The sequence below is a fragment of the Neofelis nebulosa genome, chromosome 15 (assembly GCF_028018385.1).
Source record: "Neofelis nebulosa isolate mNeoNeb1 chromosome 15, mNeoNeb1.pri, whole genome shotgun sequence".
Classification (NCBI taxonomy): Eukaryota; Metazoa; Chordata; class Mammalia; order Carnivora; family Felidae; genus Neofelis; species Neofelis nebulosa.
In genome coordinates, this window is record NC_080796.1 from 59,769,358 (window position 1) to 59,794,873 (window position 25,516).

Sequence of the window (25,516 nt, forward strand, 5' to 3'; positions counted from 1 at the left end):
CTATGCGTTCTTGGTTATTTAGGGAATAGAAGGCCTGTTTGAAGTACACCTGCATGTGGTTGTTCATGTCTTCTTCCTGCAGTAAGAAAGGGGGAGGGAACCTGCGTGGAAGCTAATGTACGTTATCGTGGAGGGAAAATGTTTGGCCGAGCATAATTTCCATATTACCAAGGATTTGTAATTCTCTCCATACCCTTCTTTCTCATTATCACTGTCCTGTAAAAGTTGTGGAGGCAAGTGAGAAAATGAAAGAAAAATTTTTGAGGATTTACCCAGCCTTTTCCATTAATAAAAGGCCGGGGATGGGGGCGCCTGGGTGGCTCAGTCCATTAAGCATCTGACTCCAGCTCAGGTCGTGATCTTGCAGTTTGTGAGCTCGAGGCCCATGTCAGGCTCTGCTGAGAGGTCAGAGCCCGGAGCCTGCTTCAGATTCTGTGTCTCCCTCTCTCTCTGCCCCTCTCCTGCTCATGCTGTGTCTCTCAAATAAATGTTAAAAATGTTAAAAAAGGCCGGGGGGGGGGGGGGGGGGCGTAGGGGAGACTATTCTATAGTAAAATCCCATAAATAGGCAACTCACTATACCACGGGTTGCAGTATACTATGAGTCAGATCTTTTTGATCTCTTTCAGTTACGGGAATTTGAACCTTCATGTTAGGACATGGGTTTTGAGTCTATTCTGACACTTTGTGACCTTGAGCAGATGATCCCTGCTATGCGTGTTTTCCTTGTACCTACCTCATTATGGTTTTTGTGACCCAAAGGAAAAAAAAAGTTGAGATGAATCTATATACTTTGTGTTCAATGACAAATGAGAACAATTCTAATTCTCATGATGAGAGTATTTCAAGTAATTCTGTACTTCAAAGCAGTACTCAGAAGTGCCATCATACCGGTTGGGTAGGTATTGCTGTCCTCATTTCGTAGAGGAGACCACTGAGGAGAAATAACTTTGCCACAAAGCTTGTGAGCTACTGAGCCAACTTTGAACCCGGGCTGCCTGTTTCAGGAGCCTGTGGTCTTGTCTGGCTTTCTCATCTAGGCTTATACACCAGGATGACCTCAGGTTATACGTGCACACCTGCCCAGGCCTCCCTCCAATCTGGTGGGGGGACTCTTGCTTTGGGAAAAGTACCACAGTTGATTCTTATGTACAATTAGGAGTTGAGATTATCCGGAGCATCCTGTTTTCTTAAATGGGTTCAGCTTTATAATTGTTATTTATGTGTTAGTTGTAAATATAACTCAGAGCTGTTAGAGTGGTTTTTTCACTAATAAACTTGGTTTACTTTTTAAAATTAAACAAACCAACTTTTAGACAAGTTTACATGATATCTGTGCGATGGAAATAAACTACTCGTGATATAATTAAGTTCCTTATCACCGAATTATTCCATTTGGCCTATGTTTTATTTATAGGTTGTTCAAGTTGAATTATATTGATGTTAACATGAGTTTTGGATCAGCATAAAATACACTGACATATTTAGGTTTTCCATTTAGTGGAAATGACAACAGATCATCTATAGATACAATTTTTAATAGAGCTTATAAATACAGCTACAGACTCTTATCAAAGAGTTAGTATTAGGAATAACCGTAGTTCTGAACCCGAGAATGTGGCCTGTACTAGTGGTAAGACCTGAGTTCAGGAGATTTAGAACCTATTTAAAGGGATCCATAAAGAACTGGTCATTGTTCGCTCTAAAGGAGAAACGGTGTGCCAAGGATTATAGTCCCTGTGCATAGCGCCAGCCGCATGAGTTCTTCCAGGTGGCTTTACATCACTGGCTTTCAAACTAGAACACTGGAAAGCTTTTAAAAGTACTGATGCCTCAGGGGTGGCTCAGTTTAAGCAACTAATTTCGGCTCAGTTGATGATCTCGCGATTCACGAGTTCCAGCCCCGCAAGATGTCAGGCTCTTGTGCTGACATCTCAGAGCCTGGATGGATCCTGTTTCAGATTCTGTCTCCTTCTCTCTCTGCAGCTGCTCCCCCCACGCCCCCCCCCCCCGACCCTGCGCTCTGCCTCTCTCTCAAAAACATTAAAAATACTGATGCCTTAGCCTCATGGCAGACAATTGAATCAATCTCTAGGGATGAGTCTACACTGTGAAATGAAAGTTGGCCCACAATACGCCTTAAAATAAAATCTTGGGCTGCTTCTCTGAACAACGTAAAAGGTTTGGAATGTTGCAGGGGGCAGTGTTCTTGGTGGGAGCCATACAGGCTTCTGTCCATTCCGAGCTATGGGATCAAAATGTAAATGTTACAGCTAAATGAATTCATGTAATAGCTAAATGTCTAGATTAAATGGATAATGATTTAATATAAAAATCCCCTGCAGTTCTCTATTTGTGTCTAATTTTAAACTGTGATAAAGGTATCTGGTTAATTTTTCAAAAATGGGGAAGAGCTCAATGTAAATCCACCAAATTATATTTGCAGAAGAGTAGACCAAGGATAGAGTGCAAGTTCACAACTGGAGAAGAGCTCTTCTTCCCTATGTACCTGAAGTAGCTCATGTGATCAGAAACTCAACCTTGGTTGAGGCTCACTTGGGCCAGCTTTAAACAACCACTTGACCCAGAATCATCAAATGCAATTAAAACCAGTAAACTAGCCAATCCTGTGTTTCCATTTTAGAAAGTTAAAAAAAAAAAAAAAGGTTAAAGAAAAGAATCTTATAATTTGTACATCCACTGCAAGGGTGCACAATTGTTGCAGATTTGTCTGCTTAACAGTTCTCACGAGGGAGCAGAAGTGCTGTTTAACACTGGCCTGTGCTTTTGACAGAGTTGGCGAGATTTGTCAGGAGTTGGTCAGTCTGAGGATCTGTTCTTCCACAGACTGAGTTAAAGCCTCAATACCCCCAAAGTCCACAATCTGACTTGTTTTGAGGCAGAACAAGGGTATCCCTTAAGTTATAAATTTTTGCCACTTTAGCCTTGGGAAAATCCACCTACCTCTGGATTAACTCACAAAATATTGTCTGACAATTGTGTATGCGACCTATAGACACAAAATAACTTTCCGGAATCATTACATAGCCCTTTTAAGAATAAGAAAGACAGTATTTTTTAGTGTGTTCCATGAAGAACAAATACCTTTAATTTAATGTTGATGACTTGGAAAAAAATGTTTCTTGGTCTAGGACTTTCACCAATGACTTCGTACTCCAACTAGAGCAGATGCCAGAAGCTGTTGACCCATGGCAATTGGTACTGGGGAATATCATCTGCTCTTAGTGATTCTAGGGCTAAAATAGTTCTTTGAAATGAAGGGCTATAGTACCGAGTAATAGACACATACGCGTATGTACATATGACATATATGCTCGTGTATCATCTTGTGTTTACATACAAATGTTAAGTGAAACACTTCCAAAGCTGGGAGGAGCACAAAACTTCTTTTTGAATTCTACAGGCTAATTAAATGTTGCAAATAGAACAGTGGTTTCCATGTGAAAGGTGCAACGCTGACGATGTCAGTATGCCTAGGGATGCAATTGACAGAATTTTATGGAAAGTATTGATTGGAGTTTCAAAACTATATAAAATATGTGGGAAATAGTTCTTTAGTCCTTAGACTTTCAGAAGATTCATAAATCAAGAACAGATTTGTAAGTTCATGTGGTGCTCTGCCAAAATTTGGTGTGTACTTTTTTAAAAAAAAACTAAGTTTGGTGAGTACTTATTAAACACTGTAATTACATTGAACCTTCCGCTCAGTGTGTATCCACCACTGCAGTCTGTTTTTCTCTGATTCAGCTTGGCCTGAAACTGGGATTTTATTTTGTAGCTGTGATCATTAGAATTGCTGTTTCTTCCAGGATCGTGTCACTTCATGGGAATAAAGGATTGAAAGGAGCAGCAGTGACGTCCTCTCAGAAGAACTGCTTAGTTCCTCACTTGTAACCACCGTGGGCCGATTTGAAATTGTCCCTGATTATCCACTTAACCAATGGAGTCACTGTCTGGGCCAAGTGAAAATCACAGGCTCGTTTAGCTTCCTCAAAGTAAGTAGAGCAAAATAAGTTTTTTCATATCGGTGGTACCCCTTATTTCAGACCACCTGAAAAACAGACCTCTATCACAGAAGAACAATTTCAAAAACAAGCCTTGTTTTTGTTTGGTTTTCTAAAGGATTACAGAATAACCAGCAATGACTCTTTCTGGCATATACGGTGCGTCTGTCTGTGATAACCCAGCGGGGACGGGGCACGGGGCCTGCCTTTCAGCTTTATGTCTTGCAAGTTACCATCCTTCACAGGTGGGTGTCGGTGAACGTGGTGTGTTCCTTAGTCACAGAGCTGAAACCCTTGATGGCATTCATCAGGTCCTCTTCATCCACATACTGAAAAATAAGCCAGTCATCAGTTAGGACATTCGCTATCAGTAGTATTTGCCATTGATTGATAGTGGTATCAATTTAGTATAAAAAGTACTCTGTAAGTATTTTGTTAAAGGCTAGTATTATGCTCAAATCCTTAAGGCATCGTTTGAGATTGTCCTGCCTTAAGTTTACCTAATTGAAAGGATCACATGTACACATGAACTACGGACTAATCCAAAATGTCATTTGAGTGTTATTAAGTGCCGTATTTTAACTTTCTAAGCCTCAGTTTCCTCATCTGTCAAGTGAGGAGATTATATTTTATTTGATATTTATATTCATGGATGTTATACACACATCCACACACACACACACACATATGTATATACATTTATATACTTAAGATTTGGTTCAGGGGTATCTGGGTGGCTCAGTTGGTTAAACGTCCGACTTTAACTCAGGTCACGATCTCATGGCTTGTGAGTTCGAGCCTCACGTCGGGCTCTGTGCTCAGAACCTGGAGCCTCCTTCAGATTCTGTGACTCCCTCTCTCTCTGCCCCTCTCTTGGTCATGCTCTCTCTCTCTCTCTCTCTCAAAAATAAACAAACATTAAAAAAAAAGATTTGATTCAAACTGTAAGCAGAAGAGACAGAATGCATGCTGTTGTGCTTCCCACTCTCTTACTGTATTTTGTATTTATTGAATAGGGCTAGTAACATTGTTTGTAAGGTTATAACGAACAGATTATTTTCCAGGTTTTGCATCTTCGAAAACTTTCATTAAATTGCTTTGCATATTGTCTATTGCTAGTACTGTCAAAAGCAAGCAAAACTGGCAATAGAGCATAAGAGTGAAGAATGGGGCTTCTGTAACCAAATGATGGTTTTAAGATCCCAATTCCATCGAAAAACCACTGTGTATCCTTAGGTAAGGGCACACATGCATCTTAAGCCCTCTGTATGTTATGTTGTCCCCTATAAACTTGTCCTTTTCCATGTCAGATATCATCAATTAACAATTCTTTAGGTTTCAGCCCGATGTAATTATTCCTGCCATTTAGAATCTTTAGATCTGGAATGGAATCATGGAATTCGAGAGTCATAACGATGTCAAGCAGGCCCACAATTTTAAAAGCACATTGTAGATCATTGTCCTGAACAAGCCAACACTGTGCATTTTTCATTGTGATTAGAACCTGGAACCAGGAAACTTGCCCTATTCCTTGCCATTAGTTAAGAAAGTCTTCATGGAAGTCCTCAACTTTTCAGCAAAGGAAAATTGAGTACTTAGATGAGAGGAAGACTCTAAAGGCAGAAATAGACGGTTGGAAGACATGGAAGTGAATCAGTCTGCTCTGCAGAGCAGGTGAGTTCTTAGCTGGCGATCTTTCCTAGCTAACTACCCCAAAGGAACAGTTCTCCAGCAGTTGTCTAGGTAGTCGGCATAATGCAGAAGGTTGATTGTTGGTAAAAACTATAGGGTTTTAGTCATTTCAGCCACTAGGGACTTATACAAAATATTAGATATTAATGAGGTTAACTTTCCAAGAGTCAGTTATTTGTATCCACTGGACTGAAATTATGAAAGATGAAGTTCATAAACAGTAATACCTTTATTTATCATGATTTTCTGAGTTTCTTGGAAAAGAACCATTGAGCCTATTGAAAGAAAGATTTTCTCCTCTAACCATAAACCCAAAGGAAAAAGGTGATGTACTTTTTTTTTTTTTTTGGTTGTTTCTCTTGTAGACCAGTTCCAATGTTCCTAGTCGCCTTCTGCCCAAGTTAATAGAGTATAGCCTGTTTGTCTCTCCACCTACTTGATGAATTCATTTTTTTGAGCATCTGATGTTTGCAAAAAGAATGAGACAAAGTTTCTACCCTGCTCATCAAACAATTTTAGTTAACACTAATAAGTAGGTCATTATAAAATACTTGAGCAAATGGTCGGAGAGATGCAAAGTGCTGGGAGGCAGCATTCAATGAGGACAGGACGCTCCATGCCATCCATTTACCAATGTTCTTTCGGGAGGTTGATCAAAGGCTCTGGATAAGGAAACCCACTCACCAATCCACTATCGTGGCCCATGATGGTTTCCCACAATGAGTCATCGATCAAGACTTTCTTGTCCTGAAAGTCCATGAGTTGGCTGACACTGCGGTGGAGAGAGCCTTGGGAATAAGTTTGGCTTATTTGGCTCTGACTTGGGATCCGAAGTACAGATATGCTGCGGTTGCTCCTGATACTGATGGGTGTTCCAGACCGGGGAATTTTGGTATCAGCTAATCCCTGAAAAGAAAGTTGCTGTTGGTGATTACTGTCTAAAGAAAATGGATTTGCAATGGGACAGAAAATGTGTGTCACACATCGTCAATGAAGGGAACACTCCATTTCCTCCTACAGAACAGCTTGTCTGGAATACCGTGGACCCTGGGTTTTTGGTAAGGGTGAGATGATAAACTAATAGTTGTATTAGACATCAGTGTTCTTAGCACCTACAGAATGTATGCGCTAACGCTTTGGCTCTTGTTTCCTGGAGACAAGGGCTGGCTGCATTGCAAAGTGGTGAGGTGAAGGAGATAGAGGTTCGGTTAACAAAGTAATCCCTTCGTGAGTGTCACCACTGAGCCTGTGTCTTGAGATCACCGCTTTTCCCAGAGCAAAGTTAACAATGGTCTCTTATGGCTGCCAAGTGAACACAGTTGGATTATATTTTAAAATCCCTGGATTTGTGTAGGAAAATGGACTCTCCCCACCCTCTCTTCTCATTCATATTGTTCTATTTGTTATAAGACTCAGCCATCAAAATAGGTCTGTGGGGCGCCTGGGTGGCTCAGTCAGTTAGGCATCCAACTTTGGCTCAGGTCATGCTCTCACGGTTCGTGAGGTCGAGCCCTGCATTGGGCTCTCTGCAGTCAGCGCAGAGCCCACTTCGGATCCTCTGTCCCCCTTCTCTCTGCCCCTCCCCACTCTCTCTTTCTAAAAAAATAAACATTAAAAAATTTAGTAATTAATAAATCACCAGGCACCTGTGTGGCTCACTTGGTTAAGTATCTGACTCGGTGCTGACAGAGCCTGGAGCCTACTTCGGATTCTGTCTCTTCTCTCTGCCTCTTTCCCACTTGCACCCTATAACTCTCTCAAAAGTAAGTAAACATTAAAAATTAAAAAAATATGATTTAAAAAATTAATAAATCAGGTCTGGTATTAACATCAGAAAGACAAAGGCACTATGTGATTAGAACCTAGAATGTGCCATAAGAAAATCTAGCTGCTCTAAACATCTGAGGTTTGATTTAGCTGTTCCAATCAATGAAATGTTCCTGCTTTTCATTGTGTGTGCAGTCAACGCATCATGCACAAGATCATGCATTCACGCAGCACACGAGGTACCTCCAAGTGCATGGTGTAACTTTTTAGGGTAACATTGCTTGACACATCAGATATATCAGCCACAGAGTCAAACTGAGAACAGAGAGGGAGGCATCAGTCAGCATTTAGAACAAACAAAATTACCATCAAACAAATTCTTTGTGTTTCTCCAACAATGACATAATCATACAATCATTCTGAGATGCATCTCAGGGTGTGTATGTGTGTGTGTGTGTGTGTGTGTGTGTGTGTGTATTTCTGCCATTAAAATTGCATGGTGAGTGGAACGCAATGGCTTAGTGTTTCAAGTGAGTTCTACTGGAGTTATTTGTTTAGTGTTGCAGAGCATGAGAGGATCTTCAGGCAAGTAAGTAAACTGTAAGTCAAACCTGCACTTAAACTTAGCTATACTTTATGCTATGTGGTCTTGAAAATGTTAACAAATCATAAAAGCCTCTCTCATTCCCTGGTATCTCTGTCCCCGTCTCCTCTGTGAAGTCAGATTGGAGCGTAACATCCTTTGCCAGTATGTGTCTTGTGTCAAAAGGTTTCTTACCTATTCAGAGGACAGGAGTGCCCGGGATAGGAGCTTGTCGTGTGTGTGTGTGTGTGTGTGTGTGTGTGTGTGTTTCAGGGGTAGCTCTCATCGAGCTACCCAAGTGTACAGGTGGGTCTGAGACCCTGAGCAGGTAACTCCAGCTTGATCCTGTTCAGAATCTTACCCATTTATTCTGGGGCCCATAGATAACAACACCGGCTCTTTATTTGGTTCTGATAATGCAAATTATCCTCTCTTTAGTGTGGTTAACCTTCACTAATATTCTTCTATGTGCCCAACTTCGTGACACCAGCTTATGTTCAAAAATGTTTTTTAAAAGCAACAGAAGGAGGCCTGCAAGTACCCAGTTATTACCCGGGTAGGATTAACTTAGGATACAGTGGGTTCCGGGAACACTGCCCAGGGCTGTGGGACACTCCAGATTCCACTTCTGCTAACCCTCTGGGCCCTGTGACTAATACCCTCAATGCTGAAGAGCCAATGTGGGAGCCCCGAGCCCCTGGTAGCCAGCCAGTCCCCACCACCCCTGCCTCTCCTCACACCTCGCTTGGCCACTTCGCAAAAGTAACCAGTTGGGAGCCACTCTGCTTTCCCCTGACGGTAAGGGGTATATGAGAGTAGGGTGTTTCCACTCTTTTGCCTGCCTGTCCCAGTGGACTTCTGGCCTCAGAAGCAGCTTGGCTTGGGTTTGGCAGGAACTGTAAGGGCTAATCAGCACCCCTTACCTCTTTTGTGTTTTGTGTTTTGTTTCTTACTGTGGTAAGTACACTAATACGAGATCTACTCTCTTAACAGACTGGGTGACAATACAGCATTGTTATTAGGTACAATGTTGTACAGTGCATCTCCAGAACGTCTTCACCTTGCATCACTGACATTTTATGCCTGGTAATTAGCGGTTCCCCATTTCCTCCTCCCCCAGCCTGGCAGTCACTCTATTTTGCTTCCGTGAATTGGACTATTTTAGATACCTCACATAAGTGCAATCATGCAATGTGTCCCACCTGTTTTTATTGGTTATAGGACTGCACCCACTGCTTACGGGAATTGTATTATATGTATTACATTTTTAATTCGTTTATGGCTATTCTCAGAGTATTGTGTGTCCAACTTCCCGAGTGCTGGTTGGAATGGCAGATTCTTTGGTTTCTTCCTCACGAGATTCAGGTCCTGCTCCTATGTGATGCTGATACTGATAGTCCATGGGCCTCACTTTGACAAAACAAAGCTTGACAAGACTCGAGAGGACCATGAGCAATGGTGCCATCTGAGTACCTTCCATTTGGAATGATGTGATTGCTTCTTGACCCCTCAGTTAGCCAACTGGGCAAAACTCGATTCCTCCTCGGCAAGGATTATGAGACACTGATGCCTGCCTGTAGGATATGGGTCAAGAGACAGGATACTTGACCCCTGAAACGAGTTACAGACACTAATGATATGCGGTAGGTTTTCCTGGAAGCACACTTCATGTTACAGAGTAGATGCACCCGCAGAGCTCTGGAAATTTCCTCCCACGTTCTCCATGCACTCTGTATACCCCAGGGTTGATTTAGCTGATGTTGCCAGGCTAGATATGTCTCAGGTCTTCTTGGCCTTTCCATGCACTTCTGAATTCCAGAAGTGGGGGTCCATCTTTTGTCTAAGAACATGGTTTCCATGGGGCACCTGGGTGGCACCGTCACTTAAGTGTCTGACTTCGGCTCAGGTCATGATCTCATGGCTTGTGAGTTTGAGCCCTGTGTCGGGCTCTGTGCTGACAGTTCAGAGCCTGGAGCCTGCTCCGGATTCTTGTATCTCTGTCTCTTTCTCTGCCCCTTCCCTGCTCATGCTCTCTCTCTGTGTCTCTCAAAAATAAATAACCATTAAAAAATAAACAGAAGAACAAGGCTTCCTCAGAGAGAGAAAGTTACTCTTCAACAAGGGCAAACTTCAGAGTGTCTGCTCTTCAGGGAGAATCTTCTCATGACTATACCCTGAACATAAGCGAATTGCTGATGGTTTGAACTGGCCACTCAATGTTCATTCATTTCACAAATATTTGATGCGAGGCACTGTTCTGGGTGTTGAGGTGCAGCAGTAAACGGCCCACAAAATCCCTGCCCTCGGGGAGCTTCCATTCTATTCCAGGAGTCGGACAAGCATGTCTGCCACCGTGTCATGTGATGGCTGCCTGGAAAAGGACTAGTGGACAAGAAGCCAGGGAATTCTATCTCTCACGGAGGGGAGGTGACATCTCTGCAGAGACCTGAATGAAGTGAGAGTGTGAGCCACCCAAGAGGAGAGCAGCAGCGATGGCCCAGCCAGAGGAGCTTGATGTGCTCGGGGAGGAAGGAGGCTGGAGGGCCAGAGAGCAAGGAGAGGGGGATGAGGTGTGGTTGGTGAGAGCTGAGGCCCAGGCCATGGGAGACATTGTCTCCACTTCTCCACCACCAAGTCACTGTCCCCTGGCTGCTCCCCACCCCACACACAAACCATGGGCATCAGAGGGGTGACTCCCCCTCTGTGCCCCCCATTGTCACTACTTGGGCATCACGATACACCTTTGTCAGTGCCTTCGACACTGTTCGTGGCTGTGTCCTGCACAAATGAAGAGATCTGGATGGAACACAATGCTCTTTGGTTGACTTTCCTCTATTGTTTGAAGTGTTAGAACTCAAGCAGTTTGATCAGGCTTCTGTGCATAATTTGGTGCCGCTGTGATACTGTGATTTATAATAAATATATATTTGGCCTTCAGCCCAATTTCTGGCACAGGACTACTGAAACCCTTGGAATTTCTTAAGAGATGAGAGCCACAAAGGTGTCTTTTGTCATGCTAATGAGGTGATTTTCCAGGAACTACCTAAAGTTGGGGGCTGGTTATCAGTAGAACCAACCCTGTGATAAGGGTGTGGAAATTTCGGTCCCTGCTCAACCTCAGCTCACCCCCCACCTCTAAGGAGGGGAGAGACTGGAGGTTGAATCAGTAGCCAATGGCCAGTGTTGACCAAGTGCAGCTAAGTGATAAAGGCTCCATTACACTCTGTCCTATCCATCTCTTCCATCTGCCTGTTCCTGGGTTCTCTCCTTTTATAATAAACTGGCGATCCAATAAGCAAAATGTTTCCCTGAGTTCTGTGAACCGCGCTAGCAGATGAACTGAACCCCAGGAGGGGTCACTGGAAACTCTAACCCGTAACTCAGACCCGTAGGGTCTGTCAGAACCCCGGGTGACAGCCTGGACTTGTGACCCGGTGTCTGCAGCTGGGGAGAGGGGACCGTCCTGTGGAACTGAACCCTTACCTCATGAAATACCTCTGACGCCATCTCTCCCCGTAGGTAGTGTCAGAACTGAGTTGAATTGCAGGACACCCACCAGGTGTCAGAGAATTGCTTGCTGTGGGAAACTCCGCCCACATTGGAACTGGTAATCACAGTTTTAGCTGCACAGGGTGGCTACTAGCTCATGTGGAACCTTTGTGCAAACTGCAGCGAAGGTGGATTTCTCAGGCAGAGGTAGCCCTTTGGACACATGGCTTGGAGAAGAGACTGGTGCCTGGTGGGAGTTAGAACTTGCAGTCTTTCCTCCTCCGAGTAGACACAGCCCCACACCGCACAGGGGACCTTCAGAGTCAGTCACGTTTCCCCCTTCAGCGAGTGCTCTGGGCCTCGATCTCCCTGCACCACCATTTGTGTGACCTCACCCCCTAGACCTCTGACCTCCTATCTTGGGACTGGGTGGTCGGGAGCTCTGAGGAGCCATCCATTCTCGGTGGCCCAGAGTGTCACAGCCAGGGGACAAACTGAGCACTGCGAGGACTTTACTCTCTCCCTAGACCCCCTGTTTATTTCTAATCCCCACAAGTGGCACAGTTATATAATCTGTAAATTCCCCCGTTGATTTCAACATACCACCCTTCTCCACCAGCCCCTGATTGACAACGTTAGAACAGAAATATTCATCCCTGGCTGCACCTTAGGATCACTTTTGGAGTTAAAAAAGGAGATTACCAATCCCCAGGCCCCACCCAAAAGTGATGAAATCAGACTTTCTGGGAGAAGGCCCAGGCAATGGCATTTTAAGAAGCTTTCCCAGGTGTCTTCATCCACTCGGGCTGCTTTAATAGAATCTCATAGACTGGGTGGCTTCTAAACAACAAATTATTTCTCAAGTTCTGGAGGCTGGGAAGTCCAAGATCAAGGTGCTGGCAGATTGAGTGTCTGTCAGGTGCCTGCTTTCTGGTTCACAGGTGGGGGTCTAGTCTTCCTGCTGTGTCCTCACATGGAGGAAGGGACAAGAAAGCTCTGGGGGCCTCTTTTAATAAGGTCACTGTTGGCCTCCCGTGGTCCCCATATTTTGTCAAACATAACTGTCATCTAGTCCCTTGTTATTATGACTCTGGAGACATTTCCCTTTACATAAACGCACAAGCCCAGGGAGAGGGAAATGGGGCCCGCCTTCAGAGACCTACCCCATGGGTTTCCCCCGGTGGATAGACACTCAGTGGAGACATTCTCTTCTGAAGAGGTACTAAGGGAGGTCTCTCTCTGATATATGGTTCTTTGTGGATTTTTCTTTGTAGTATCAGAGACAGAAAAATGGCCAACAAGATCAAGCCCAGCATTGCCATTAACACGATGAACCATAACTGGCTGTAGAACTCGGTGTTTTTCCTCCCCGATCCTCTCTTTTCTCCAGGAGTTGTCAGAACCAGGCCTGCAAAACCCAGGGGCAGAAAAGGGAGATGTTATTTCAGAAGGCAATTTTGTGATCCCTTGCCCTGTCGTTTGGTAGTAAATTGGAAAGGAGTTTAAAGCAGTTTGTCTCATGGTGCTGGTTTGTACTTGTGTTCAGGCCGGGAAGCGGTGCCGTGCGTCTTCAGGGGCGGGCTTACAGCCCTCAGGAGACCTCGCCGACACTCCTCAGGCTAGAAATCACTGCTGCCTTTGCAAGTTTCCTGGGAGAGACAGGGGGAAGGGGAGGAGGAGGGGACTTTTAAAAGGGGTTACCAAGTAACCTTGAGGAATGCCTGCTTCACCGCCGTGGGCCCTGAGAGCCAAGTGTTTTCCTGGGCGACGGATTCTGGTGAGGGGCCAGCCTGACCACTGCTGCAGAGACCCTACTGGACACACAGTGCCGAGGAGATCCGGGGTCCCCTCACTTCATGCAACAGCCCGGTGCCTGAGAAGTTCTGTGCAAACCGGATTTGAAACATTAGATCCTACTTTCTATTGTGATGGAAACAGCCTGTGCTTGCCATCTTGTTGTCTTTATATTTCTGGCACCCTGGCCTCTCTGTGACCTTGTCAGGCTCTGCGAGTCGCCACTCAAGTGCCCTCAGAGCCTCCCCTGGGAAGAGGTCCTTTGGCAATAGGACCACTCACGCTTGACTCCTGCGTACGGGGGACAGTCCTGTGCGTGTGATTCCCTGCACGTGAGGCTAATCACAGGAGCTCATATTTACGGAGCACTCATCGGCCCTGTGCCTTACAGGACGAGGGCTGGGGAGTCCCACGACTATCAAGTCTGGGGGTGTGGGGGAAGCTGGGATGAGCCGGGCCAGACAAGAGAAGGGCTCATGGGGGACGCTGCAGGGCAGCGTGAAGCAGCGAAGTCAAACCCACGGAGCAGTGGTGGGTGTCAGAGCCCCTCTCCAAAGGGCCGAACACGGTGGGCAGAAAGGAGGAGGAGAGGGACGAAAGCGGGGAAGAAATGTGTTTTGTTTTGCAGAACGAACAGCCCCGGCCCAGGAAACAGCCAACTGGGTGTTTTGCCCGAGAGCCCCTCACTAGGTGCTGACAGCCCTTGACGTGAGCAGCTTTGAGCAGGACTGGATGAGGACCTAGACCAGAAGCCCCCGGCGTCTTCTCGAACTTATCTTTAGCTCATTATAATACCAAGAGCTCCTCCTGTGGGTGTTTTCTGCCATTTTTTGAACGCACCGTATTTGCCCTGGCATGTTGACATGGTAGGCACGTACAATTGAACCAAAAATGCCTCTGTAAGCTCCCTGTCCCCACCCCTTAATATACTCAGTAAACGCTTCCTGCACTAACCCCCTGGGGAGACAGAGCGATCTCCCTGTCTCCTTTCTTGTAACAACAACAACACAATTCTTTCCAACACGTCCTCTGGTTGTGTTCAATTTGATGTAGCCCAAGCAGCGAACCCTGGAGCTGGGCTCCGGGGCCGGGCTGCAGACGTGCAGGCTGGTGTGCAGCTGGGAGCCAGGGAGCTGCTCTTCCAAAGCAAAGGCCTGCAGCCAGGAGGAAGGCATGCCAACAGACACAGTCACGAGTGCGTCTTTACTCCTTGGACAAACTCCGCCTTTCCACAACCCCAAGGACTGGCTGGGCCTGTGGGACACTTAAAACCCACATTTTCAGTGGAAGGGAGTGGAGAGGGGGCTTCAGAATTGGAGTAGGAGGGTTTAAGAGAGGGCGAGAAGGTGACTAAGACTACATTTCAAGCTCCGTAAGAGGAGCAACCCTACTTTGCTAACCCTGACTCGACTTCTCATAGCTCTGAGGTTAAAAACCTCGCTCTGCCTCTCTGCGCCTCAGCTTCCCCATCTCTAAAATGAAGGGTTGGGGTCAAAGCTCTGCCAAGTTCCAGCAGGCAGGAATACCTCTAATTAGGAATCCAGGTGTGTTATTTGGACGAAGAAAACAAACCCAACCCCCCCCCCCCCCCCCCAAACAACCTTGGTTATTCACTGGAAGGGTTGAATTTCCTCTGGGTGGCACAGGGTTGTAACTCCAGAAACCGATCTGATGGGCCCGGTGGACCCCTTGCTTGGGAGGACACCAGGGAAGGTAGGGCAGCCTGCCTGAGGGAAGTCTCAAAAAGAAAACAGCTCTCAGATCAGGAGGAGGGAAATGAGGATTGGGAGACTTTCATGCTTCAAGGCTGCCTCAGGCAAGGGAACAGGAACATTTTAAAAGTTACATCATAAAATTAAAACTGACTATGGAAATTAGGTGGACAATACATCTTGGAATTTTCCATATCTTCTCAGGTCCTCAGTGTTCCTTCTCTCATCAGTGGAAACCTCACTTTGTATTCAGGAACCAAATACAGGTTTCCCCTGTTTTGTGGAGAGCTTACAATCAGGTAAAATCAGGACCATGTATCTTTATCCCTTCTCTTTTTTTCTTTTCAAAGTCCCTTTAATTTTAAGGGACTCCACCCAAGTGGGAGCTTCAAGGTTGGGATAGGGGACTCCAGAGGCTGAGCCTGAACTTCAAAGAAAATCCCAAACCAGAACTAGTGTCAGAGGTCATTCCTCCCGTGGAAGGATACTTCCCACTGACCTAGGAGACCGGACTGGCTGGATTTAGAGGTGGGTCAATCTAGGTTATGTGGTTTTTATTCAACTTGTGATCCTAATGCCTTACATCAGAATCATTGGGTGGGGCTTGTTTATATCTATTAAAAAATTTTTTTTAGTGTTTATTTTTCAGAGGGGGAGAGCCAGAGTGCAAGCAGGGAAGGGGCAGAGAGAAGGAGACACAAAATTTGAAGCAAGCTCCTGGCTGCCAGCTGTCAGCACAGAGCCCGAAGCGGGGCTTGAACTCACGAGCTGCGAGATCATGACCTGAGCCGAAGTCAGACTCTCAACCGACTGAGCCACGCAGGCGCCCCTATTTTTATTTAGTTTTTAATTTTTCAAATCTGATGGCAGTTGACACACAATGTTATGGGCAGGGCTTGTTGAAAGAGCAGACTCCTGGGCCCTACTGACTCTGAATCTCTGCTGGGGGCCTGGGAAACTATATAATAAGCAAGCACACTGAGAGGATCCGAGCGCACACTTACATTTGAGAATCACTGCTAAAGAGAAAGGATGGGGCCAGGAGTCAACAGAAAAACCACGTTCAGATTCTCATCTTAGCCGGGAGCTTGCGGGGTGTTCTTGGGTGAGTTCTGGTGTCCCTTAGGACTCCAGTGGTGCACTTCACTTGTGGACACATTAGAGTTGCTAAAAGAATACCGAATGAGGTCTATCCCACGGCTGCTATGGCATGAAATGAGATGAACTTTGTGGAAGGGACCGTTAGGTGTTGTAAAAAGTTTCACATGGCATCCAGACACATGACGTCTGGAAATAGAGAATCCTATTTGTTTTTGTTTTTGTTTTTTTTAGCAGTTGAAATTATCCTTGATAACAATATATATATATATTTTTTTCAACGCTTTTTATTTATTTTTGGGACAGAGAGAGACAGAGCATGAACGGGGGAGGGGCAGAGAGAGAGGGAGACACAGAATCGGAAACAGGCTCCAGGCTCCGAGCCATCAGCCCAGGGCCTGACGCGGGGCTCGAACTCACGGGCTGTGAGATCGTGACCTGGCTGAAGTCGGACGCTTAACCAACTGCGCCACCCAGGCGCCCCAACAATATATATATTTACCTGTGTTTCAGAATTTTTGGACCTTTGTATTTTAAAAAAACCTACGCATGCATACCAATTTGATATAACATTCGTTACTGGAATTTAAAATAGGGTATCAGTCCCAATTCTGTTCAAATGGAAAAAAATCTGGCATTTCTCTAACTCGCCCTTTGAAATTATAAAGTATTGCATGTGTTAGATTCAAAGATTGTGGGTAGAAGTCAATTTAAAAGATGCTCCATAAAAATTACAATTTCATCTCTTCAGCTAAATTACTTGGTAATGGCAATCAATCATCATCTTTTACAGAGAATGCAAGAGAAAAATCTCTCAAATTCACCATTTTAGGCTCTGAATCTGCAATATTATCACTATGATCAACACAAATTGGCATTAGAGTATTTTCTCTTCCTCTGATCTCTTTTTTCTGACGTCCTCTATAAATCACTCTTTTTTTTTTTTTTTTAACAAAGTCATATAGCTCTTTATTGAGAGAGCATTTGTGACTAGGAGAGAATTTAGTCATATCTCTGTGTCTACAATTCAATGACTTGGTATATTTTTTAAATTTTTTAATGTTTATTTTTAAGAGAGACAGAGCATGAACTGGGGAGGGGCAGAGAGAGAGGGAGACACAGAATCCGAAGCAGACTCCAGGCTCTGAGCTGTCAGCACAGAGCCAGATGCAAGGCTCAAACTCACAAACCATGAAATCATGACCTGAGCTGAAGTTGGACACTTAACCAACTGAGACACCCAGGCACCCCTGACTTGGTATTTAAGATGACTGTATACCTGGGGCACCTGGGTGGCTCAGGCTGTTGGGTGTCTGACTTTCATGCAGGTCATGATCTCATGGTTTGTGAGTTCAATCCCCATGTCAGGCTCTCCCTCTCTCTCTGCTCTCTCTCCCTCTCTGTCTCAAAAATAAACATTAAAAAAAATTTTTTTAAAAGAGTACTATATACCCTAACTCTTTGCCAAAATAATTTCCATGAGAACTTAAAAAAAAATTGTCATGGAACAGTTCCTTCCATGCAGTCTGTGAACTTATTAGTACAAAGATACAAGAAACAAACATATGCTTGTTTCTTTCCCAAAATGAATAGGTTCTATACTAAGTATAATATGAGTTAAACATTTACCAAATCCGGTGGAGGTATCATATTGGACCAAGGGTGACTTAACACTTCCTTCATCTGTAGTGCAGATGACCTGGAGAAAGAAGGCTAGAAAAAAGATACAAGACTCGGTCATTCAACACCTACAAATAGTGGGCAGACTTTTAGAAGAGCAATATATCATAGCATGGGAAATCTGAGAACAGGTTTCCAGCGCAAGTTGTGAGGTTTTATCTTATATACACACTTATTTCTAATTTTCAAATTACCAAGAAAATAGCTATAATTAGCGTAATACTAGTATACATTTATAAGTAACAGAACTGAAGAAGAAGCTTAGAGGTTATATAGCAAAGAAAAAGAATGATCGGAAGAGTAAAGGAGACTACAGTGTATCTTATACTTCATATTGGTCTAAACCTGTTCTGGTAAAACTTACAGGTGCACTTTGCACTATGTGATCCAAAGTTTCTTTCTAAACAGGAGAGTTCAGGAAATTGAATGGTCTAAATACTTCTCTCAGTAGCCAGGAACCTGAGAGAAGCAACTCTTACAGGGCCACACAGGTGGTTCGGTAGAGGCCTGCCCAGGAGTAGAACCCAGATCTCCCGACTATGGGTCATCTCATCTGCTTATCACAACGGCTGCCTAGGTAACCAAGAACTGTGACCAGGAGAATGTATAGCTGGATTGTAAAAATGCTTTGGATAAGTTTCAGATACTCTAAATGCAATCCTGGATCTCATTGTGTATCTATCTGCACCTTTTAACCAACGTAAGTAGCATTTTCAAGGAAATTTAAAGAACCAAAAAGGCCACTAATGAATTCATTGCAGAAATCCAGAGTGCTTAAAATGGCTTTACATCTATTGGTCCTGTGGTCATATTGATCATTAGAAAATAGTACCCTGTAAAGCTTTTTCTCATTTCAGTTTAAAAATCAAACAGGAGAAGAACATGTAATTAAACAGGGAGAAACAGTTCAGTTTTCGAAGGAAAAGTGTAGTTTGAGGAATGGATACCAAGGTTGGTTGAGGAAAGCCCTCAATCAAGGACTAAGAGTTGGAGATGGTCATTGCCTGGTCTGTCTCTATTTGGATGTATCGAGAAAAATCTCTCAAGTCCCTGCAAGTGTACTATTTCAGGAAACCCAGACTACCCGTGGGTGCCATTTGTCTTGTGGACACAGCCTGTCCTGCAGTCTTGTCCCTTTGTGGGGCCATCACACAAAGGCACATAATGGCGCTCATGCAGAAAACGGGAAGGGGAATCTTATTTTCTGGGAGCCACAACATTTCCTCAAGAAGTGGCCACTTCCACCAGGACATTTTAATGAGTAGCATCTGCTGGTCACATTTCAGACTGAATATCTCATAGAGCCGGGAAGCGGAGTTCCTGACACCCTACGAAATAGGAGTCAGAAACTAACTTTTGTCTGCCGTCCTTGGTATGTAGAGGGTGGTGTCGAAGCCACTGTATACACGCTGGCCTCCATCGGTCACCACGAACTCCTTCAGCGGGCCATTCAGAAGGAAGGAGCCACTCCAGTCTACACGCACCATAGACAAATTGCTGTCCACCAAAAACGGCACTCGGTACTGGGGCACTGTTGGGAGAAAGTTGTATATTCTAAAAATGGTAACCTCAGGGCTTGGCCCCTGGGTGGCTCAGTTGGTTAAGCGGCTGACTTTTGGCTTCAGCTCAGGCCATGATCTCATGGTTCATGAGTTCGATTCCTGCATTGGGCTCTGTGCTGACAGTGCAGACCTGCTTGGGATTCTTTCTCCTTTTCTCTCTGCCCCTTCTGAGCTCCTTCTCTCTTTCTCTTTCTGGAATAAACAAACTTAAAAAAAAATTAAAAATGGTTATCTCAGAGTGTGTGTGTATCTTTTTTTTTAATTTTATTTTTTCAAGTAATCTCTATACCCGATGTGGGGCTCAAACTTACAACCCCAAGATCAAGAGTCACACACTCTACTGACTGAACTGGCCTGTATATATACATATATATATATATATATATATATATATATATATATTTAAGTATAACACCTCCCCCCAAAATTGGCATTGCTGAAACCCTTCATATTTTCCTCTGTGTTAAAAAAAAACCTGGCATTGGGGGTGAAAAGAAAACCAATGGGAACATGTATGAGATGCTTTCTCAGCAACGTTGCACCTGCTTCCCCCCCCCAAAAAAAAAATCAATGAAAAGCAGTGTTTTATGAAATAAAACTATTAACATACAATAGTTGTGCTTACCAACATAAGCCTGGAGCTCATATTTTGTTGCATTTTCCTTCTTTTAACGGGTGAAGTATCCTTAACACTATTAACTACAGTAGATTGCTATTTTTCATATCAAATCAATATTTATTGCTACAAAGCCCCAAGGACTAGATGAAGTTAATATATTTTTTTTCTCCAAACTAAACTGCTTAGATGGTGAATTATGTCCTTTTGGCACCCATTTATTTTTAAAGCTTTTTCTTGAACCGTTAGTTTGTTTTCTAAGATAGTTAAAAAGCCTTGCAAATAGCAATTCGAGTATAATAATTCATTGCCCTGACTAATCAATCAATAGCATAGTACATTAGTATATAATCAAGTTCAGGTCTCCTAAGTATTATATCAGATATAGAAGCAACTTGGTGTGCATTTTACAGGCATGTTCTTTTTTCATTTTTCAGCTCCTTACTAAAACGAAGGAAAAACAATCCTTAACTGAGGCTCATCTTTTAAATGAATAATTTTTGCAGAAACAAATGAAGGGTTACCATATCATCTTGTCAAGTCAGAAGAGATTTATTTCATGAGATCTCGTTTTCTCCAAAATAATCAATACATTTGTAACAGCATTAAGATCCATCCATATACTAAATTGGCTTTTAAGAAAAGAAAAAAGTGAGTGGTGGAAATAAATTGGATATCCTTTTTTTCTTTAGAAATTAAACCCATCTGTTGCTGATGTTAGGAAATATAACAAAATAAGGAATAATTATACTTTTGTGATCATAAGATTTAACCACAAAGACAACTTTGATTCTTATCTTTCAAAGCAAGACCTTTTCATAAAGCCATAAGAAAGTATTTCTGCAAATACCAAAACCATAGCTATCAAAATCTCTTTTATTTATTTATTTTATTATTTTTTTAAGTTTATCTGTTTTTGAAGGAGAGAGCATGCATGCACACACACAAACACACAAACACACACAGGATAGACAGAGGGGCAGAGAGTCAGGGAAAAAGAAAATCCCGAGCAGGCTCCACACTGTTAGTGCAGGGCCCGCTGCAGAGCTCGATCCCATGGACCTTGAGATCCAGACCTAAGCAGAAATCAAGAGTTGGATGCTCAACCAACTGAGCCATCCAGGTGCCCCTCAAACCCTCTTTTATTTTATTTTTTTAATATTTATTTATTTTTGAGACAGAGAGAGAGCATGAACGGGGGAGGGTCAGAGAGACTGAGACACAGAATCTGAAACAGGCTCCAGGCTCCGAGCTGTCAGCACAGAGCCCGACGCGGGGCTCGAACTCACGGAGCGTGAGATCATGACCTGAGCTGAAGTCGGCCGCTTAACCAACTGAGCCACCCAGGCGCCCCTCAAACCCTCTTTTAATATGTTTTTCCAATACAAACTTCACAATGGAATATACTGTTGTATCTGTCTGTGGGTTCCCTCTGCCACTTAATTCAAAAGATTTCCACATCTCCCCTCCATCATAACAGCACAGATAAAGACAAGGTTTGTAAATAGTATAAAAATAGAAAGATAGGAGCTCTGAGGAAAGAGTGATTGAACAATCAAAATAACCAAGAATAATGAATTTGGAGACAGGAAATGGGAACAGTTACTATGCCCCCTGCACTTGATATGTTTTATCTCATTTAGTCTTCAAAACAATCTTGTAAGAGTTCCTAATTTTTCAGGTCAGGAAACTCAGGTTCAGAGAAGCCAAATTACTTGCTTAACCTCAGTGGCTTGTAAGAGGCCGAGGGTCTGAACCCAGACCTGCTAACCATAAAGCCCATGTTGTTTTGTTACAATCAATACACATCTATTCAAAGGAGCACAGTTTACTAATTCAGTTTATGGGTGCACTGAATCATCCTGGCTCATCCTGACTGATACATATTTAGGAATTTTGTGAGCTGATTAAACCCACCATTATTAAAATATGTAAGCTAAAATAAATGATACTAAAACTAAGGTAATAAACACTCAACGTTCATAAATCCTTCGTGATTTGCTCCATTGTATTATTATCTATGCTCTTGAGGTGGTTTATGTCTATTATGTCTGGATGGTGGAAATATTGCAGAGGAGGGCACCACTAGTCACCTCCTGCCAGCTCTGTGTTCCTTGGAAAATCGAAATTAGCCACGGTGGGAGTATTTACACCACGGAAGTTGGCAAGCACTTCCAATCAGACATTTTCTCTCAAGAAGCCCAGCAGTTAAACTATGCCTCACTTTGTTCTTGCCCTGAAGGTGTAGTTAAGGCAGAGGGGGCTGAATGCATTGCTAACACCTCTCCAGACCCACGTTACTATAAAATTACAAACACTACTTTCAAAGTACTTTATGATTTGTATTTCTGATCCATATTTTTTCTCTTAAAAGTAGCATGAATGGTATTTGAAAACCCATATGATAGAGGCGCCTGGCTGGCTCAGCCTGTTGAGCACCTGACTCTTGGTTTCAGCTCAGGTCATGATCTCACGGTTTGTGAGTTCGAGCCCCACATTAGGCTCAATGCTGCTGGTGCGGAGTTTGTTTGGTATTCTCTCTCTCTCCCTCTCACTCTGCCCCTCCCCTGCTCTCTGTCTCTCTCTCAAAATAAATAAACTAAAAAAAAAAAAGAAAACTTATATGATAGCCATTTATTGTATTTTTCCATGTCTGTGGATCCAGTAAAGTGGATTGAGTGAGCCCTTTCTTCCCTTGGTGCTACTCCAATTTGGAGTCACTTCTTCTATGTAAAGGAAGAAGAGAAAACAAAGAAACCTTTTTTTTTTTTTTTTTTTTTTTTAATGTTTATTGTGTGTGTGAGAGAGAGAGCAAGCAGGGGAGGGGCAGAGAGAGACAGAGAATCTCAAGCAGGCTGCTGTGTGCTATCAGCACAGAGTCTGATGTGGGGCGCAAACTAAAAAAAAAAAAAAAATCATGACCTGACCCGAAATCAAGAATCATGACCTTAACCAACTGAGTGCCCCAGGAGCCCCAAGACAGCAAGGAAATCTTATATCTGTTCACTGTGGGGTTTTTTTTTTTTTTTTTGAGCCTAAGGAAAAAAAATCTGGCAAAACTAAGCTCGATGACTAAAAAGAGAATTGGTTAACAAAACTGCAAACCTCACAGAGCTGTTTTGGCCAGGCCTTCTGGCCAGTAAACACACACACACACACACACACACACACACAATGGGCTTATGGATATATTATGAAGAGGAACTGCTTCTGAAGGGTGGCGATTATGTTTCGTCTCTCTCCTTGTAGAGAGTAGTGTTGTGTTTTGTTTTAAATTTTTTTAATGTTTATTTATTTTTGAGACAGAGAGAGACAGAGCATGAACGGGGGAGGGGCAGAGAGAGAGGGAGACACAGAATCGGAAGCAGCTCCAGGCCCTGAGCTGTCAGCACAGAGCCGGACACGATGCTCGAACCCACGAACTGTGAGATCATGACCTGAGCCGAAGTCGGACGCTCAACCGACTGAGCCACCCAGATGCCCCCAGAGTAGCATGTTTTATTAGTAGACCAGAATTCCTTTTACTGTGCCTTCACGTCGGGCATAAGTATTTCTCACGGTTCCTTTTGGGTTTGAGAAGGGCAGAGAGTGAGAGGAACAGGCAGAAAGATGAAGGAGGGTGCACACTAGGAAAGAGGACTTCAACTACCTCCATTTTGACTTCAGTCTGTACTCTCTAATTGATTAAATTCTTCCCAGCTTATCTCTCAACTCAGGCAAAAGGCGAGGCAAAGCACCCTGTGGTAAGAACCAAACCATCCCCTCCAGCAATAAGGCCTCCCCCCCCCCCCCCAGAGCCGGCAAGACCTCGCTTGACCCCAAGACAATGGTCGACCTGACCTGTATTGCCACCTGCATGTCCCCACCAACCTCTGTCCCACATTTTCCTTACATGAGCCTGGAAGTGTTTTCAGCGCTTTGGAGACAGGCTTCCAATGCGTGGCGGCCTCACTGAAATAAATCCCTTTCCTGTTTCGCCCCCTCCCTCGACTCTCTGCTTCCGGACTGTGTCAGTGGCTGGTGGCCCGATGTGCTCTGTTTGGGACCCCTGGAGCCAGATGTTCTTGCACCCCCACGCCACGATTATGGTTACACAGCAGACATTACTGAGAGTCATTGCACTTTGGATTATGGTGCAAATGGCAAAGAATGCAGATAGTGTGGCAGCAACAATAAACGCGAGAAGTTTGGGCGCGTTCACTCACCCATAGAGCCACACACGTTGGGTGTTCAGACCTGCGGCCCAGGGCTGGAGTAACGTAGAGAAAGTGAGGCCTGAACGGAAAGCGGATTACAGGCAAGATGCCAGCTGTGTCTGGGGCTGTCGCACGTGGGCGGAGGTGAGGAAGCGGGGTGTGGGTGTGAGGGGGGGCTGGGCTTCAAAGCAAAGGACTCGGGGAGCAGGTGGCCTTCTGGGAGTTGGCCTTCGGAGCTGAAGCCTGGGAGAAGATGAACTCACTTCCTGAGGAGGGAAGACAAGAGGAGGGAAAGGGTAGAGAGGAAAGTTTAGGACTGAGATCGGAAGGGACCTGGTTGGTGTAAGATCAACCAACAGACTGACACTGAACAGCCACAGAGGCAGGAAGGAGGACAGGAGACACTCATGGAAACTAGGGGGACTGGTTTTTTTTAATGTTTATTTATTTTTTGGGAGAGAGAGAGAGAGAGAGAGTAGTGGAGGGGCAGGGAGAGAGGGAGACAGAGAATCCAAAGCAGGCTCCACATTGTCACCACAGAGCCTGACATGGGGCTCAACCCATGAACTCCTAGATCATGACCTGAGCAGAAACCAAGTCAGAGGCTTAACTGAGCCACTCAGGCGCCCCAGGGGGACTGCTTTTTAAAAAAGGACTGAGGGCCCCACTGCCTTGAATGTTCCTCGGAAGTCAGTAAGAGTGACTGCTGCTAAAAAATATCCCCTAGATGATCACTGTGGTGGTCAAGGGCAAACCTAGGAAGAGATTTTCACAAAGTGACGAGGTGAAAATCACTCTGGAGAACTTTAAAGGGTAAGTGGGAAGAAGGAAAATGGGCAAAGCCCTCGGAGAGCATCCTTCAGACAAGTTTTACTATGAAGGGAGGAGTGCGGGAGGGGAAATGAGGGAGAGAATCAACTGTGACTCTAATGTTTATTTATTTTTTTTTATTATTTTGAGGGAGAGTGAGCGTGTGCGGGATAGGGGCAGAAAGATAGGGAAAGAGACTCCCAAGCAGGCTCAGCTTGGAGCCCAACGCGGGGCTCAAACTCATGGCCATGAGATCATGACCTGGGCCGAAATCAAGGGTCGGATATTCAACCGACTGAAACATTCAGGCACTGGAAAAAAGTGTGACTCTATCCAGGGTACACTGAAGATTGCAGAGAGGAGGCCGTGGTCAGCAGGGAAGGGGGTGGGATTCAAAGCACAGGAGGTGGGATTTTTTCGGGGAGAAGGACCACCCTTCCTTGTTGCAGACAGAAATGAAGCCGATTGCAGGTGGGTGGGAAGGGAGCAAAT

General features: G+C 44.3%; 1 protein-coding gene across 2 annotated transcripts in view; it reads right to left on the bottom strand.

Moving 5' to 3' along the window:
* Positions 1-4,099: 4,099 nt before the first annotated feature.
* USH2A (usherin) overlaps positions 4,100-25,516 on the bottom strand; it is a 745,506-nt gene continuing 724,089 nt past the window's right edge. Inside the window, exons 68-72 of one of the 2 annotated variants that reach the window (XM_058701414.1) lie at positions 19,195-19,371; positions 17,790-17,873; positions 12,720-12,964; positions 6,402-6,623; positions 4,100-4,354 (exon numbers count right to left, since the gene is read on the bottom strand). In XM_058701414.1, the coding sequence (XP_058557397.1) occupies positions 4,265-4,354; positions 6,402-6,623; positions 12,720-12,964; positions 17,790-17,873; positions 19,195-19,371 (818 nt within the window). In that variant the 3' untranslated portion in view covers positions 4,100-4,264. The remainder of the gene's footprint in view (positions 4,355-6,401; positions 6,624-12,719; positions 12,965-17,789; positions 17,874-19,194; positions 19,372-25,516) is intronic. The other variant, XM_058701413.1, reaches the window with a different exon arrangement.